Below are 13377 nucleotides of genomic sequence, written 5' to 3'. Positions count from 1 at the left end.
GCAGCAAGATCCTTGATTTTTGATTGATGGCTGCTGCGATAATAGTTGTAAAAATATGTAGGACGGAGAACCCCCCCCCCCCCCAAAAAAAGGACTTGTAAAGTAAAATGCAATAGAGTAAAATATATTTAATACAACGTCTACAATGTCTACAACAATGTATAAAAACGTAAACGTATGTGTTCCACTTCCTGTATATGTATGACGTCAATATCGGTAGAGGGCGCTATAAGTCCGCGGGTTCATGTGATTGATTGATTGATTGATTGAAATATTTATTAACAGTTTGCAGAATTACAGTACAATTCAAGCACACCTCAATACAAAGACTAGTTAACTGTGAGTGGACGACCCAATAAAGCATTACACTTGTTTACAAGAGGGTCCACCTTGTTCAATTCATCAACATATTTAGAGACGTACAAATATACACTTCTATAAAGCCAAAGAGCAGAACGGGAATACAATCGTCCGTCATGACGATTATAAAAACATTTCGTCTCTAGCTGGAACAATGGAACTATCCCATTGAGATAGAATTAGCACTTCCGCATTCCATTATTGGAAGTCAACGCTAGTGTTGCTACTCTCTGGTTGAAATGAAATGAAATGAAATCTATATTTACCCAGGGTATCTGGGCTAAGCTCAAGAACTTGTTTCCAGCCAGGCCCTGCTCATAGAACACATTTCATCGTAGTGGTTGATGCCTTGTTCAAGGGCATTTCAGCGGTGGTAATTTTAACGTGTCGGACGGCTGAGTCGAACTGGGAACCTTCCGGTATCTAGACCGCGCCGCTATCCGTTCGGCCACCGCTGCCACACCGCTGTTGTTGCCTGCCTGACAATTGGCTAACCAATCACGGCTCAATCGTCCCTCTGGACTATGGGATTCAGATACCTTGATTCATGCGTGTGCGTGTGTGTGTGTGTGTGTGTGTGTGTGTGTGTGTGTGTGTGTGTGTGTGTGCGTGCGTGTGTGTGTGTGTGTGTGTGCGTGCGTGTGTGTACGTACGTCAAATGTCTTCATTGTTTACGTTAGAAAAGTAACGTACATATATCAAGCATGCTGCCAACTCCAAAGAAAGCTTGGGACGTGCTGACTCTGATGAGAGTTGTATTTCTCTTGGCTGCTGCCCGCGAGAAGGACTCACCTGCCTGCGTCAAAGACACCTGGTACCTGCAATCAAGGTTGTTTGTTAAACAGGTTGATCTGAACCAGTACGACAACTTCTAACAAAGTGCCACCAAAGTTATGGGACCAAGGAGGAGACAACGGCTCCATTCTTTTCCAGGTAGTGTTGTTTTCGTGTGGATTGTGTTCTTAAATTGTGAAACACTGATAGCAATTTGAAAACCATGTATTAAACACTTTTTTGAGGCACAGCCGTGTTCGGGTCATTAATAACGTGTTCTTCCATTACAGGTCACCATGATGGAAGTGGCAGCCAAAATGTTGATAAGCTTGCTTTCAAATACATGGTGAGTGTTTCAGTGAATGCTTAGAATGTATTTTTATCCTCTATGAAACGAGGTTACTGATGGTGCAAAACAGCAATTGCTTTGTGTTGATAAATTGGTCATACTGAACATAAATGTAATTTGTATGATAATTTATCCTGTTAAAGTTACAGTGCTTTTCCTAGGTTTTACTTCTCACAGGCATTTGAAAGTGGTAATGGTTAGAGCCAGTCATGAATGATGGGAGAAACAGTTATAATAGGATGATTGTGCAAGGCCTCTATATAGCCCCTCTCGGGACCCCCGTAAAGTATCTGACATTTGGATGTTTACGTCTTTACGGAGGGTCCCTTTGCATCTATCCCACGCGAAATGGTATACATTTGAGACAGAGCAGATCAGAGGCAGGAACGTAGGGACGCGCAGCTAGCCAGCTGGAGGCGGTACAATGGGATGTCAATAAGGAAGTCAAGGAAGGAAGGAAGAGAGAATTTCAGACTAGCCAAAACGGTCAAACAAAAAATACTTAACGGATTCTGCGCCAAAGGAAAATTCGCTGAGGTTTCCGTTGTCTCCTATAGCAGATATATGCTTCGTTTGAAACATCTCACACCCACCCAAAGGCCGCAGTACGGCCGTTTCCGAAGGTATGTACGTCTGTATACCATTTCGCGTGGGATAGATGCAAAGGGACCCTCCGTAAAGACGTAAACATCCAAATGTCACATACTTTACGGGGGTCCCGAGAGGGGCTAGACCTCTATATTGCTATCAGGTCTTTAAGTGCTTGCATAAAAAAAGTGTACTGGTTCATACTGTAATTCACAACATGTGTTGCTGCCACACAAAAAAACTGCAACTTTCTCTCTTTTTTTTTAACCAGATGTGTAAAGTGCAGTCAAGTACAGACTCTGAGTCGGAGATCAGTCCAAGATGGTCCGACACCAGCACCTTGGTATTGTTTGTTTACTTGATTTTATTTGTATTCTTGGGCGCACGCACACACCTTTTATTTGCAGGCCCCTCACGACTGATCTATGGACATTACCGAGGCTTCCAAATATGAACACAAGTAGTTTACATTTGCAGCCAAGCTGTATAATAGCATCCTTAAGACGCTGGTACTTAAGCACCTTGGTAAAGAATGCCTCTATCAGACACACACACACACACGCATGCGCGCCTACTTGGTGAGTCAGTTATGCTGATCAAAGATGGATATTGTTGACAGTCACACATACAGCATAAAATACGTTATTTATTTATTTTTCAGTCTCGTGAGTGACGACACATGATGAATTGTTTTGTCTAATTATACAATCCTTGAATTCTCAGTCAGTTGATGTTACTTGTATTATTTGAGTTATACAAGGATGAGGGGCAAGTCTGTAGCCTACTGTACCATCTGTCTGAAAGTCTTTTTAAGACATTGGATAATTCAGTTACGCTACACTAATTGACAAACCCAACTGTAAACCAAGCCTTTGTGATTAGTGCAAATGTGGCACAGTTGGTAGTGCTGTTGCCTCACAGTTAGAAGGTCCAGGGTTCAATTCCCGCTGGGGGCGTGTTCTCTCCTCCGCGTCATCAGTGCCCATACCCTAGGTGGGGTTGGCGAAAGGGCCTTTCTGTGTTGAGTTTGCATGTTCTCCCCGTGTGCCCTAGGGTAGGTGCCCTCACAAAAACATGCAGTAATCCTGGTCTCTATAACTGCCTCCCCCTGGCCAATCGGGGTGCCAGATGCCTCCATCAGGCGCATCAGGGGAAAGGTTGGAATAATGTGTTCCTTCCACACGCTATGTCCAACCAGGGAATCTCCCCCTGTCAGGTGAAAAGAAGTGACTTGGACTCCTCTTGTTGTGAAAGAAGCCTGAGGTCAGTCTGTTGTTCTCCCCAGGTTGGCAGAGTGAGTGTAGCGCCCAGGATTACATTCGATAATTGACACTGGGTGAAAAAAATGGGTTACAAAAATCGTGGGCTAAAAATGTAAAAGTGAGTGGTGCAAACCCTGTTTGAAACTCCTTGTTGTTGACAATCAGGGATGTGCGAGCAGTGCCCCAGAGAGTGGAACTGTTCAGAGGACCTTGCTGTTGTCACATAAGCCAGCGGCACGGCATCCTTGTTACACTCAGGTAAACTTCTCAATTTCTAAATTGCACCCAATCACCAGAGAAAAACATGTTCTGCAAACCAAAAATACACTGAATCTCAAAATGTTAAGGCAGGCATGCTCTCAGAAGCCGGTTTGGGGCACACCCAAGAGAGGCGCAAGACGAGCGAGTGCCAAGTTGGGAATCAATCAAAATGTACTTCAGAATTGCACATACTGGCCTGGGCCGTGGCTCAGCGGTCCAGGCACCTGGGCTGGTAATTCAGTCTGGCAGTGTGCCGCGGGTTGTCATCCCCCCCATCTCTCTCCCCATTTCCTGTCAGCCTACTGTCTGTCCCTCCATAAAAAAATATTAAATAAAGGTGAGCCACAAAAAAAAAGAATTGCACATACAGGTCCATCTCAATGAATTAGAATATTGTGTAAAAGTTCATTTTCTTCCGTGATATAATTCAAAAAGTGAAACTTTCATATATTCTCAATTAATTGTACATAAAGTGAAGTATTTAAAACCTTTTTTTGTTTTAATCTTGATGATTATGCATGAAAATTTAAAAAAATCCTATCGACAAAAAAAATGTTTTGTATTGTAAACTAATGTATGCAGTCAATACTTGATCTGGGCTACTTTTGAACAAATTATTTCATCAATGGGTGTGGCATGGAGGTGATCAGCCTTTGGCACTGTTGAGGTGTTATGGAAGCCCAGGTTTGTTTGATAACTGTCGTAAATTAATTTGTATTGTCTGTAGTTTCTCACACCTTCCTCTTAATAATAATAATAATAAAACTTTATTTGTATAGCACCTTTCATGACATGAAATGCAGCTCAAAGTGCTTTACACAAAAAAGAAAAGAAAGGCAGGGCATAAACAATACAGTGAGGACATGAATAACATTTTTAAAAAAAGACAGATAAATCAATTAAAAGCAAGGGTGTAAAAGTGGGTCTTGAGCTGAGCTTTAAAAATGTCTACAGAGGCTGCCTGTCGAAGGTACAGTGGGAGTTTGTTCCACGCCATCGGCCCGTAGAAGCAAAAAGCTGCTTCCCCGTATTTTTTAGTTGCCATTTCTTAAGGGAAAGCGAGCAGGCCAGCAGTGGAAGACCTTAGGGGGCGGTTTGGGACATATTTCGGCAGGCAGTCATGTAGGTAGGAAGGTGCGAGACCATTGAGAGCTTTATAAACAAGTAAAAGAATTTTAAAATCAATCCTAAAAACAACCGGAAGCCAGTGCAATGAGGCCAAGACTGGAGTAATATGTTCTCTCATCTTAGTTCTAGTTAAGACTCTGGCTGCTGCATTTTGGACAAGTTGTAATCTGTCAGTTGATTTCTTAGGCAATCCAGAAAAAAGTGCATTGCAGTAATCAAGCCGAGAAAAAACAAATACAAGCTAGATTATCTGTGGGGTTAAGTTCAGGCCAGTTGGCTGGTCAGTTAAGCACAGTAATACCATGGTCAGTACATCAATTACTAGTAGTTTTGGCTCTGTGGGCATTTCTCGTTTAAACAAAGATTCTTTTTAGTGGTCTCGTAAAATATTCTAATTTGTTGAAAGGATTTTTTGATTTTCATGAGCTGTACACCATAATCAAGATTAAAACAAAAAAAAGGTTTTAACTAATTCTGGGCGAGAACCCCTTTTGGTGTTATAACCCTTCTGGACGGGAACCCCTCTTGGGGTTCTGTACAGTATTCAAAAATGTAAAATATTTGATGCTGCAATATAAATACGTTTTTCAGAAAACTTAGGTCAGGATTTAGAAGGCTTTTTAGAATCGGCCTCAGTCCAAAATGGGTTGACTTTTGAATTATATTGGGGGGGGAAAAAATAACTTGTACACAATATTCTAATTCATTGAGATGTACCTGTAGTACTTGACTTGGAAATCTAGGAATAGGTCGACATGGTGAGCTTCTGGATATGTTGATTATGCAAAGTTTTTGGGTGTAGAAAGAAACCTGAACATTCAACATATTTTGTGGTTTGCAGAAATGTGCAATGCCAACGTGTTCTCTGTTGACCATAGACACTACTGACTGTGTGTGTGTGTGTGTGTGTGTGTTTGCAGTTTTTGGACCCCTACGATGGTAGCTCAGAGGATTCTGATGAATCGAGTACCCCAAACAGGCGACCGAGGCAGCAGGGAGGGGGAATAGGAGGTTGTCGTTTTTTGGGTCGGAGCAGGCGATTCAGCCACCACCACTCTGCTCCCGCTTCCCTCAGAGAGTCAGTGAAGGATGGGATTAGAGATCCCACTGCTGACCAGCATCAACAGCATCTCACAGATGTTCAGATGAGATCAGGAAGTGACTCTGAGCTGTGGGTCTGTGAGCTGGAGGCTCCGTCTTCTCTCACCGACAGGAGCGGCTGCACAGATCCTGTAGGGGAGCTGCTTGGTGATCAGGCAGTATATGCTGGATCTGTGGATTCTGATGTACACTGCAGATTTGACGATTCAGGGGTGTTCACAACCAGATCCTCCACCCCCAGCACCCCTGTGGGAGAGCTATCATTCCAGCTGCCCGATGGTACCTCTGAGAGATCCCCTAGCCCCTGCACTCTCAGATCTCTCTATAAAAGGAAGCTGGCTCTCCCTGGGGCAGAAGTGGTGGAGTTGGAAGAGCCAAGGAAGAAGCAGTGTGTTAACATGAAAGAGGAGCAAGGAGACAGGGTCTCCCTCTGAAGTATGTTGCTGTTGGGGTCACAGCTAGCCTGGCAAGGTCGGGCCAAAAATGTGACTTAATCTTGAGATATAATATGCCTAATTTATTTGTATTAGTCGCTCAAACTTGAGAATCATGCATTTTCAGCGAGCGACATGGTCATATATAACTAAGCTATACATTAGCCAGATCAGGCTGGCTATGTCACCACCTTAACAGAACTTTAACCATTAACCTCTTAAACCCCAGGGGGGGGGTCCAGGGGGAAAATCCGCAACATCGGAGTTGGAACCGGAGACCGTTTGGGTCCCCGCTGAGCGCTGTTCAGAGGTGGATTGTCCCATTGCCCGCGGGGGCAATGGGGCTCAAGAGGTTTAAGCATTTCAGGGGTACCGATATACAGGGATCATTTGCAAGTCTCCAGAAAGGCTAACTGAATCTAAATTAGATTTTCTTTAGTTGTCAGAAAATGTGCCTGTGTCAGTTACTCATTTCTGTTAACCTTTATTAGTAAAGAACGGGAACTATGACTTGAAACATACTGAATATTCGAAAGCTCAGACCATCCTGCTGGTTATTTTGTATCAATTATGATGAAATTGTTTGAAATGTGTTGTACATAATTTTGCAGCTTCTAGGCATGAGGTACAAGGCACTTAATAAAAAGAAAATGGTGTACCAAAATAGGAACTTGTTAATTACTGATGTATATTGTTAAGTAGCATGGTCTGTAGGCAGTGAAATGAGGGTATTATTGATATGAACGTTAACTAAATGCACCATTAGCAGACCCTAGAGTCCATGCTGATCCTTACACAACTGTAAACTGGCCAAAGAGTGGCACTAGGAAATAAATGTTGGAAGCTGTCCGTTACTTATAAGTTTATGGGGTCACTCAAATAGGAGCCATCCTCTGGCGATGCATAGAAAATTCCAAGTGCAATCAAACCTGTGGTTTTCAGTAGGTGTCGTGTCATTTGGGACTGAAATTGCAAAAACATTGAACCGATTGTCATTAAATCATGGGAATGCACTGGCTGTCTTGCTTTGTAATCAACCAAATCATAGATTCCAGTTTCTTCTGGTTCATAGACAACACATCCAAGAAACCTTAACGCCAAAATATCAAAAACCAAGAGACTACATTTAAATGAATTATGCAGTTTATTTCGATCTATCCATTGTTTCCTCATAAAATCACATGCAGATTCTTTCATAAAAACATTGCATTACTTTCTCAGACTTCCCTCAACATTTACCATTTTCTTCCTCAAACCTTCCTAGCAACTTTCCAAAACAGAAATGGACGCATGAAAAAGTTCCACAACTGTTACCAAAATGATTCAAAATTGGACTACAATACGGTTAATAGCTGATAAATATTGGTCATTAAGTACGGCTAAATAAGACTTGTTTCCATCTACTCGTTGCACAGAACAGCAACACCACGCTCATAGAAGTTGTGTGGGTCCTCCTTGGTACCAATGTCAATGTCCACAGTGAAGATGAGGTCTGACCTTGTGAAGTTCAGATACACAGGCAGAGTCACCTGCAGAGAAGAGAATATTTTAAATGTAATAATTACTTGTGAATCATTAGACCAGTTGGATATGCATTAGTACCCGTATTGTCTCGAATAGAAGACTACTGATTATAAGACGACCCCCATTTTTCAAGACTCATTTGTGGAAAAAGAACATTCAATGTCAAATAGTCTAGTCCCCGAATATAGTACGACTGCGTTTTTTAGGATATTTCCATTGGGGGGAGAAAAAAAAGTCTTATATTCAGGCCAATATGGTATTAGATATGTTATGGCTTTGTACCATGTGTCTCTTCTCAGCATTAGCTTGCTTGATCCAGCGCAGCTGAGTGAGGGGCAACTCAGTAGAGATGGTGTTGGACAGGGAGAGCTTGTTGTTCGTACAAATAGCCCCTTGCAGTTTCAGACCTAGAAGAGACATTGTATATGGATCGCATTAGGATAATATAACAGAAAATATACATAAGGACATGACAAATACAATTCTATGTAGATGACAGGCAGTAGCAGTTTAGCATAATACAACTATTAAACGTATTGCTGTACACTACTAGAATCTGTGAAGGACATTTTCCTTTCCCTGATTCACAGTCAGCTGTTTCCCCCATTCAACCCTGCTGTGCCATCAACAACATTAATCCCCTCACTCCCTCCCGGGTACTGCAAACATGCTGGTTGTCCGACCTTTGATGCCGAAGCTGCAGGCATCCAGTGCAGAGCCCTGGGCGGTGGTGACATTGACCTCCAGGCACAGCTCTTCCAGAGACCAGCTGTTTGCCTGAGCAACATACTGACGAGTGGCGGTGATGTAGGCCTCAGGCACAAAGAGGCTGCCTATGCACACATGGATGTTCTGATGAAAAGAGTGGGAATGGAAACATGATGAGTTGACATAAACAATAGCTTAAGCGAGAGGAAAAACATTGGTGCTATTGAAGAGAAGCGATCCCAAGCCTATTAAGAGTTCTATACAAGGACTGCCATACCTTAAGTTCCTTAGCGCCCCCACTGGCAGCTCCCTGGGAGATCTGCTGAAGTTGTTTGATTCTCTCACTGAAGTCTGCCACCCACAGAATCACTGTCATTGTGGCAGGGACGGTATAGCGACACCAGCTGCGAGGGAGAATGCCTGGAAGACAGACAGGCTCCACTGAGTTAAACAGGAAAACTACACAAGGAGCAGGTAGTAGCTGACATTTAAAATCTGGATGGAACATAAGTTGTTTTCCTCTCCATATACCCAGTGAACCTCAATAAAGTATAAAACGCAAAAACATGTATTTTACCTTTAACAAGTTCATTGATGAGTGTGCGTATGTCATTAGTCTGTTTCTTCTTGCACTCGCACACTGCCACCACATCTGACAGATCCTGACGAACGTCCTGCAGCATCTTGCCTCCCATCTTCACCTCACGTTCAAAGAAGCGGAACAGTGGATCCTGGAGAGTGTGTGTGTGAATGCATGCGTATTGGGGTAGAAAACAAACATAAACAATTTAAATAAACACTCAACAGAAGAGAGGAGTGTGAAACAAGGCAGCATGTAATACAAATATTTCTGCAGGTAAATGCACCAAACCAGAATAGCTGTACTGACAAATAGGAAGTGAACAAGGCTTGCACGTGGAGAAACCAATCCAACTTCAGCACGCCACCGTCTCCCATGCTTCCAGTTACCTTGATGTTCTCCACTGTGCGTTTGAGGGGGTTGACTGCTTGAGGTATGAGCTGAAGCCAATTGCAGGCGGTGGTGTGAAGGATCCTCATCCAGGCTGGCTGGGTGTCCGACGTAGACGTGCTGCGCTGCTTTTTTTCTGTCTCGTAGGCAAGGTCATCCTCATCCTCCAACATCTGCATTTTCAGCATCTTACCCATCATGTCAATGCCTGCTCAGCCCAGCAGAGAGCCAGTGAACAAGGAGGGACATGGGGGTGAGAGGTGGACAAGCCCATGGTGGGACAGTGGGAGGTAGGGGGAAAAGAAATTAATTGTGGAACAAAGACACAAGTTGCTTTGCCTCTAGACGGTTAATAAGTGTTGCTTTGGATAAAATAAAAAAAAAGCAGTTATGCCACTCACACAAAAAAGGAATTAGGAACACATGCATTAGGATCACAGATAAAAATGGCTTCAGGCACAAACATAACATAACTTCAAGGATATTTGCATAACAATTAACATTTTATAAAAGGGAGACTGTGGCTCTTCAGGTACACACTGAAATTAAGCAGATTTTAAACATAATGGGACCTGTTGTGACAGGAATAAAACCACCAAAACAGAGAGGGAATGAGGAAAAGTGAAACTGGATGGATGCTTTGTAGGTTCAACCGTGGGACTTGGCAGGCATGCAAATCAATCCCAGAGACAGGGGATGTGATGCAGAACTAAAGGGGTCAGGGGATGCATTTGATCATCTGGTCTGGGGTCAGTGTCAGAGCGAAATGACATGATGGATGTGAAATACAGCTGCTGGAGGGTGAGGAGAGGCACACCGAACACTCTTCCTATGGACAGAACACCTCCACACAGTATGTATGAGTCTGTTATGTAAAACTCTGATGGAAGGGGATGCTATGAGAACAAACTATGAGAAGAGGCAACCAGAGGAACGAATGAAAGAGGGGAAATCTAGATAAAAGAACAGTTAGTTGTTTTAAGTCAAGACAGACAAATAGTATAATGCCCCAAACCTAACTAACACATTCATCAACGCTCCACTCCAGAAGTCTGTCAAAGAAAAAACACTTGATGTTGGAATAGAGATAGGATGAAATGAGATTTGTGAGTCCACTCCATGCCTGTGAAAGAGCCACACTAATAATCCAAATATTATAACACAACAGGTGAGGAAGGAGGATAAGAGCAGTGTCGTGGTGATGCTACATTATAAGATTTCCAGAGACGACAGCGGTTGACATTGGCATACCAAATGTGGTGAGCAGGACCTTCTCGGCGTTGCTAGGCAACCCGAGCCAAGACGGAGTCTGGGTGTCTGGAAGCATCTCCACCCAGTGTATGAACTCCTCACGTCTGGAAAACATCATTAGAAACACATGATGATTAAGGTGTCTTTTTTAATTATCAGAGTCTGGCATTTCCATTGTTTATACGTTTTTATTGCTGCATATATCTGGCAAAGTCACATGGAAGTGCTTTGGCAGATCTTCTGAAACAATCTATCCATTACACACATTACAAATATACTACAAAAGCAATAATCTACAGTTGGAGGCCATCGATATTGTCCTTTTCTTTTTGCTGAGGTTTGCGTGATCTGCGCAAAAGGACAGTTAACCCATTTTGGGCGGGAACCCCTTTTGGTGTTTTAAACATTGTTATAATTTAGCTATTGAAAAATAGCAGATCTACAAGCTCATAGCGCGCCACCGAGTGGCGCGCTACGAGCTTGTGGGTCTGCTATTTTTGAAAAATCGTGAAAATATTTATTTCAGAAAACTGGAGGATTTAGAAGGATTTTTTTAAATTTTGAGGTCAGGCCTAAATGGGTCAAATGATAAGGGACAATATCGGTGGCACCCAACTGTAACTACTACCCCTTTATTCCCCATGTGCCAGAAGCAGCCACTGACCGGATGCCGTCGGGCATCTTGATGTCCTTGTGTCCATCCACTTTGAAGGCCAGTTTGAACTCGCTGTCAAAGCTGCGAGTGGTGAAGATGCGGTCCAGGAAGGTGTTGAGTAGCCGCTGGTCAAACTCGTTGTCGATGCGGCCACCGTAGATGGACTGGGCCATCAGGGTCTTCAGGGCCGCCCATGGGATCTTGTCTGGGGAGATGTTCTGACGACCCTGTGTGTGTGTGTGTTGTGAAGGAGATGTCAGCCATAAACCTTTAACCCATTAAGACCTGGAATGCATCTGTGTCACCTTAGCTTATAACCACTTTAACCATTATTTTAAACTTTAGCTGTTGAAAAATAGCATATCTACAAGCTCATAGCACGGCACGTGGTACGAGCTTGTAGATCTGCTATTTTTGAAAAATCATGAAATTCTGATCTCTTAGAATATATATTCTTTACAAAGCGAATGTTTTTAACTCAAATCTTTGTTTCTGGAGGTCGCTGGAACAAAATATTTTGAGATGGAGGTCGGCAGCCAAATACATAATTCTAGGGTTTTCTTGACATGAAAAAGTTTGAGCACCACTGACAAAGAAAACCGTCAGGATTTAGAAGACATTTGTAGAATTTGGTAACAGGTCGCATGCTGTCAGGTTTGATGCTTGTCATTCTTCTGACTGACCTTAGCCGTGTCGTCCAGCCAGGTGTCCACAGTGTCGCAGGCAGAACGCAGATCAGACTCTCCAAACTCGTATTTCTTGGACCAGCCCAGTGGGGCGTAGCGCAGACGCTCCTGGATGACAGCATGGAACCATGCCAGCAGGAAGTAGAGACGTGCACGTTCATTGGGGGCCTGTAGGAGAGAGACGAGAAGAGGTGAGCGAGGATGATCCATTTTGGATGAAAAGATTGAACAGAGGAAATCATTTAGAGGTTAATTAACCCATTCAGGCCTGACGTCGAAATAAAAAAACGTTCGCTCTGAAAGAATATAAATTCAAAGATTTGTGCCGCATTTTTACGATTTTTTAAAAATAGCAGACCTACAAGTTCATAGCGCGCCACTCGGTGGCGCGCTATGAGCTTGTAGATCTGCTATTTTTCAATAGCTAAAGTATAACGTAATGCTTAGTTAAAACACCAAAAGGGGTTCCCGCCCAAAATGGGTTAAAAGCTATAATATGACACAGATGCGTCCTCAGGTCTAAATGGGTTAAGGGTGTGTGTGTGTGTGTGTGTGTGTGTGTGTGTGTGAAACGTTTTTTGTTACCTTGCACATGCGTGCCACTGGGATGTTGCTGAAAGTCCTGAGCATGTTAGCCTTTACACCTGGAGGAGGTTCAAACACAAAGATCCTACCGGCACGCAACAGGTTCACTGGCACCTGGCAGGAACAACCAAATGGCATTAGAAGTGAAACTCAAGAGAATATAAGGGAAAATATGGGGTGTTCGTGAATTCGTAATTGTTGATAATCACTGAACACAATTCAAGAGTGACACGGTTTACCTTGGGATTGATCTCCATTGTAAGGAAGAGCCTGAAGCTAGCATGCGGCTGCATGGAGTGGAGCTTCTTCTCCAACTGCATCAACCAGCCAGGGGCCAGGTGGACGTTCTCCAACATCACCCACCTGCAGGAGGGGAACCGTTAGGATAGGACTGGACATCCGGAGTAAGCCAACACACATATAGAGAACATTACTCACCTGCCAGACTTCACAGCGGTATTGATGTCTCGGTCAGCCTTATTGAAGCCCTCGGCAGAACCTTTGGACAGATAAGAAGATTTTATACAATGTCCTTATCGTCTCATTTATGTAGCCTACGTAGGATCAGAGCATGCATTTACTGAAAAGTACGTGTCCATTTACCGATGGAGATGGAAGTGATGTGTTTGTTCTGTTCTGCTGCCAGATCTCGGACCAGGCCGCTAGCATCGTAGCCTGGCACAGAGCACATCAGTACTGGAGTACTGGGCTTCACCTACACAGGAGAAAAACCATCGCACA

The 13377-nt window shown here is 43.3% G+C and overlaps 2 protein-coding genes across 3 annotated transcripts in view; one reads left to right on the top strand and one right to left on the bottom strand.

Annotated features, from left to right (window-relative positions):
- Positions 1 to 1027: 1027 nt before the first annotated feature.
- LOC306942149 (uncharacterized protein) lies at positions 1028 to 6956 on the top strand. Its single transcript, XM_079527889.1, has 5 exons — positions 1028 to 1293; positions 1425 to 1480; positions 2343 to 2414; positions 3499 to 3591; positions 5643 to 6956. Exons 1-5 carry the CDS (start codon positions 1254 to 1256, stop codon positions 6255 to 6257), a joined length of 876 nt encoding a protein of 291 aa, XP_079384015.1. The 5' UTR covers positions 1028 to 1253; the 3' UTR covers positions 6258 to 6956.
- Positions 6957 to 7382: 426 nt separating this feature from the next.
- dync1h1 (dynein, cytoplasmic 1, heavy chain 1) overlaps positions 7383 to 13377 on the bottom strand; it is a 43437-nt gene continuing 37442 nt past the window's right edge. For both annotated transcript variants that reach the window (XM_079527873.1, XM_079527874.1), the window contains 13 exons: positions 13240 to 13351; positions 13075 to 13135; positions 12876 to 12999; positions 12637 to 12750; positions 12049 to 12219; positions 11375 to 11592; positions 10711 to 10814; positions 9459 to 9667; positions 9067 to 9220; positions 8767 to 8909; positions 8465 to 8633; positions 8064 to 8188; positions 7383 to 7786 (listed from right to left, as the gene is read on the bottom strand). In XM_079527873.1, the coding sequence (XP_079383999.1) occupies positions 7658 to 7786; positions 8064 to 8188; positions 8465 to 8633; positions 8767 to 8909; positions 9067 to 9220; positions 9459 to 9667; positions 10711 to 10814; positions 11375 to 11592; positions 12049 to 12219; positions 12637 to 12750; positions 12876 to 12999; positions 13075 to 13135; positions 13240 to 13351 (1833 nt within the window). In that variant the 3' untranslated portion in view covers positions 7383 to 7657. The remainder of the gene's footprint in view (positions 7787 to 8063; positions 8189 to 8464; positions 8634 to 8766; positions 8910 to 9066; positions 9221 to 9458; positions 9668 to 10710; positions 10815 to 11374; positions 11593 to 12048; positions 12220 to 12636; positions 12751 to 12875; positions 13000 to 13074; positions 13136 to 13239; positions 13352 to 13377) is intronic.

Source organism: Electrona antarctica, assembly GCF_951216825.1.
Source record: "Electrona antarctica genome assembly, chromosome: 18".
Classification (NCBI taxonomy): domain Eukaryota; kingdom Metazoa; phylum Chordata; class Actinopteri; order Myctophiformes; family Myctophidae; genus Electrona; species Electrona antarctica.
The sequence above is the reverse complement of the archived record's forward strand: the minus strand, read 5'-3'. Positions and strand labels throughout refer to the sequence as shown.

What these genes read in the sequence shown, in the direction of transcription:
- LOC306942149 (XM_079527889.1), top strand. Translation starts at nt 1,254, where the DNA reads ATGGGACCAAGGAGGAGACAACGGCTCCATTCTTTTCCAG. An exon ending in ACGGCTCCATTCTTTTCCAG is followed by an intron (nt 1,294 to 1,424) that starts GTAGTGTTGTTT and finishes CTTCCATTACAG; the next exon opens with GTCACCATGATGGAAGTGGC. An exon ending in GGCATCCTTGTTACACTCAG is followed by an intron (nt 3,592 to 5,642) that starts GTAAACTTCTCA and finishes GTGTGTTTGCAG; the next exon opens with TTTTTGGACCCCTACGATGG.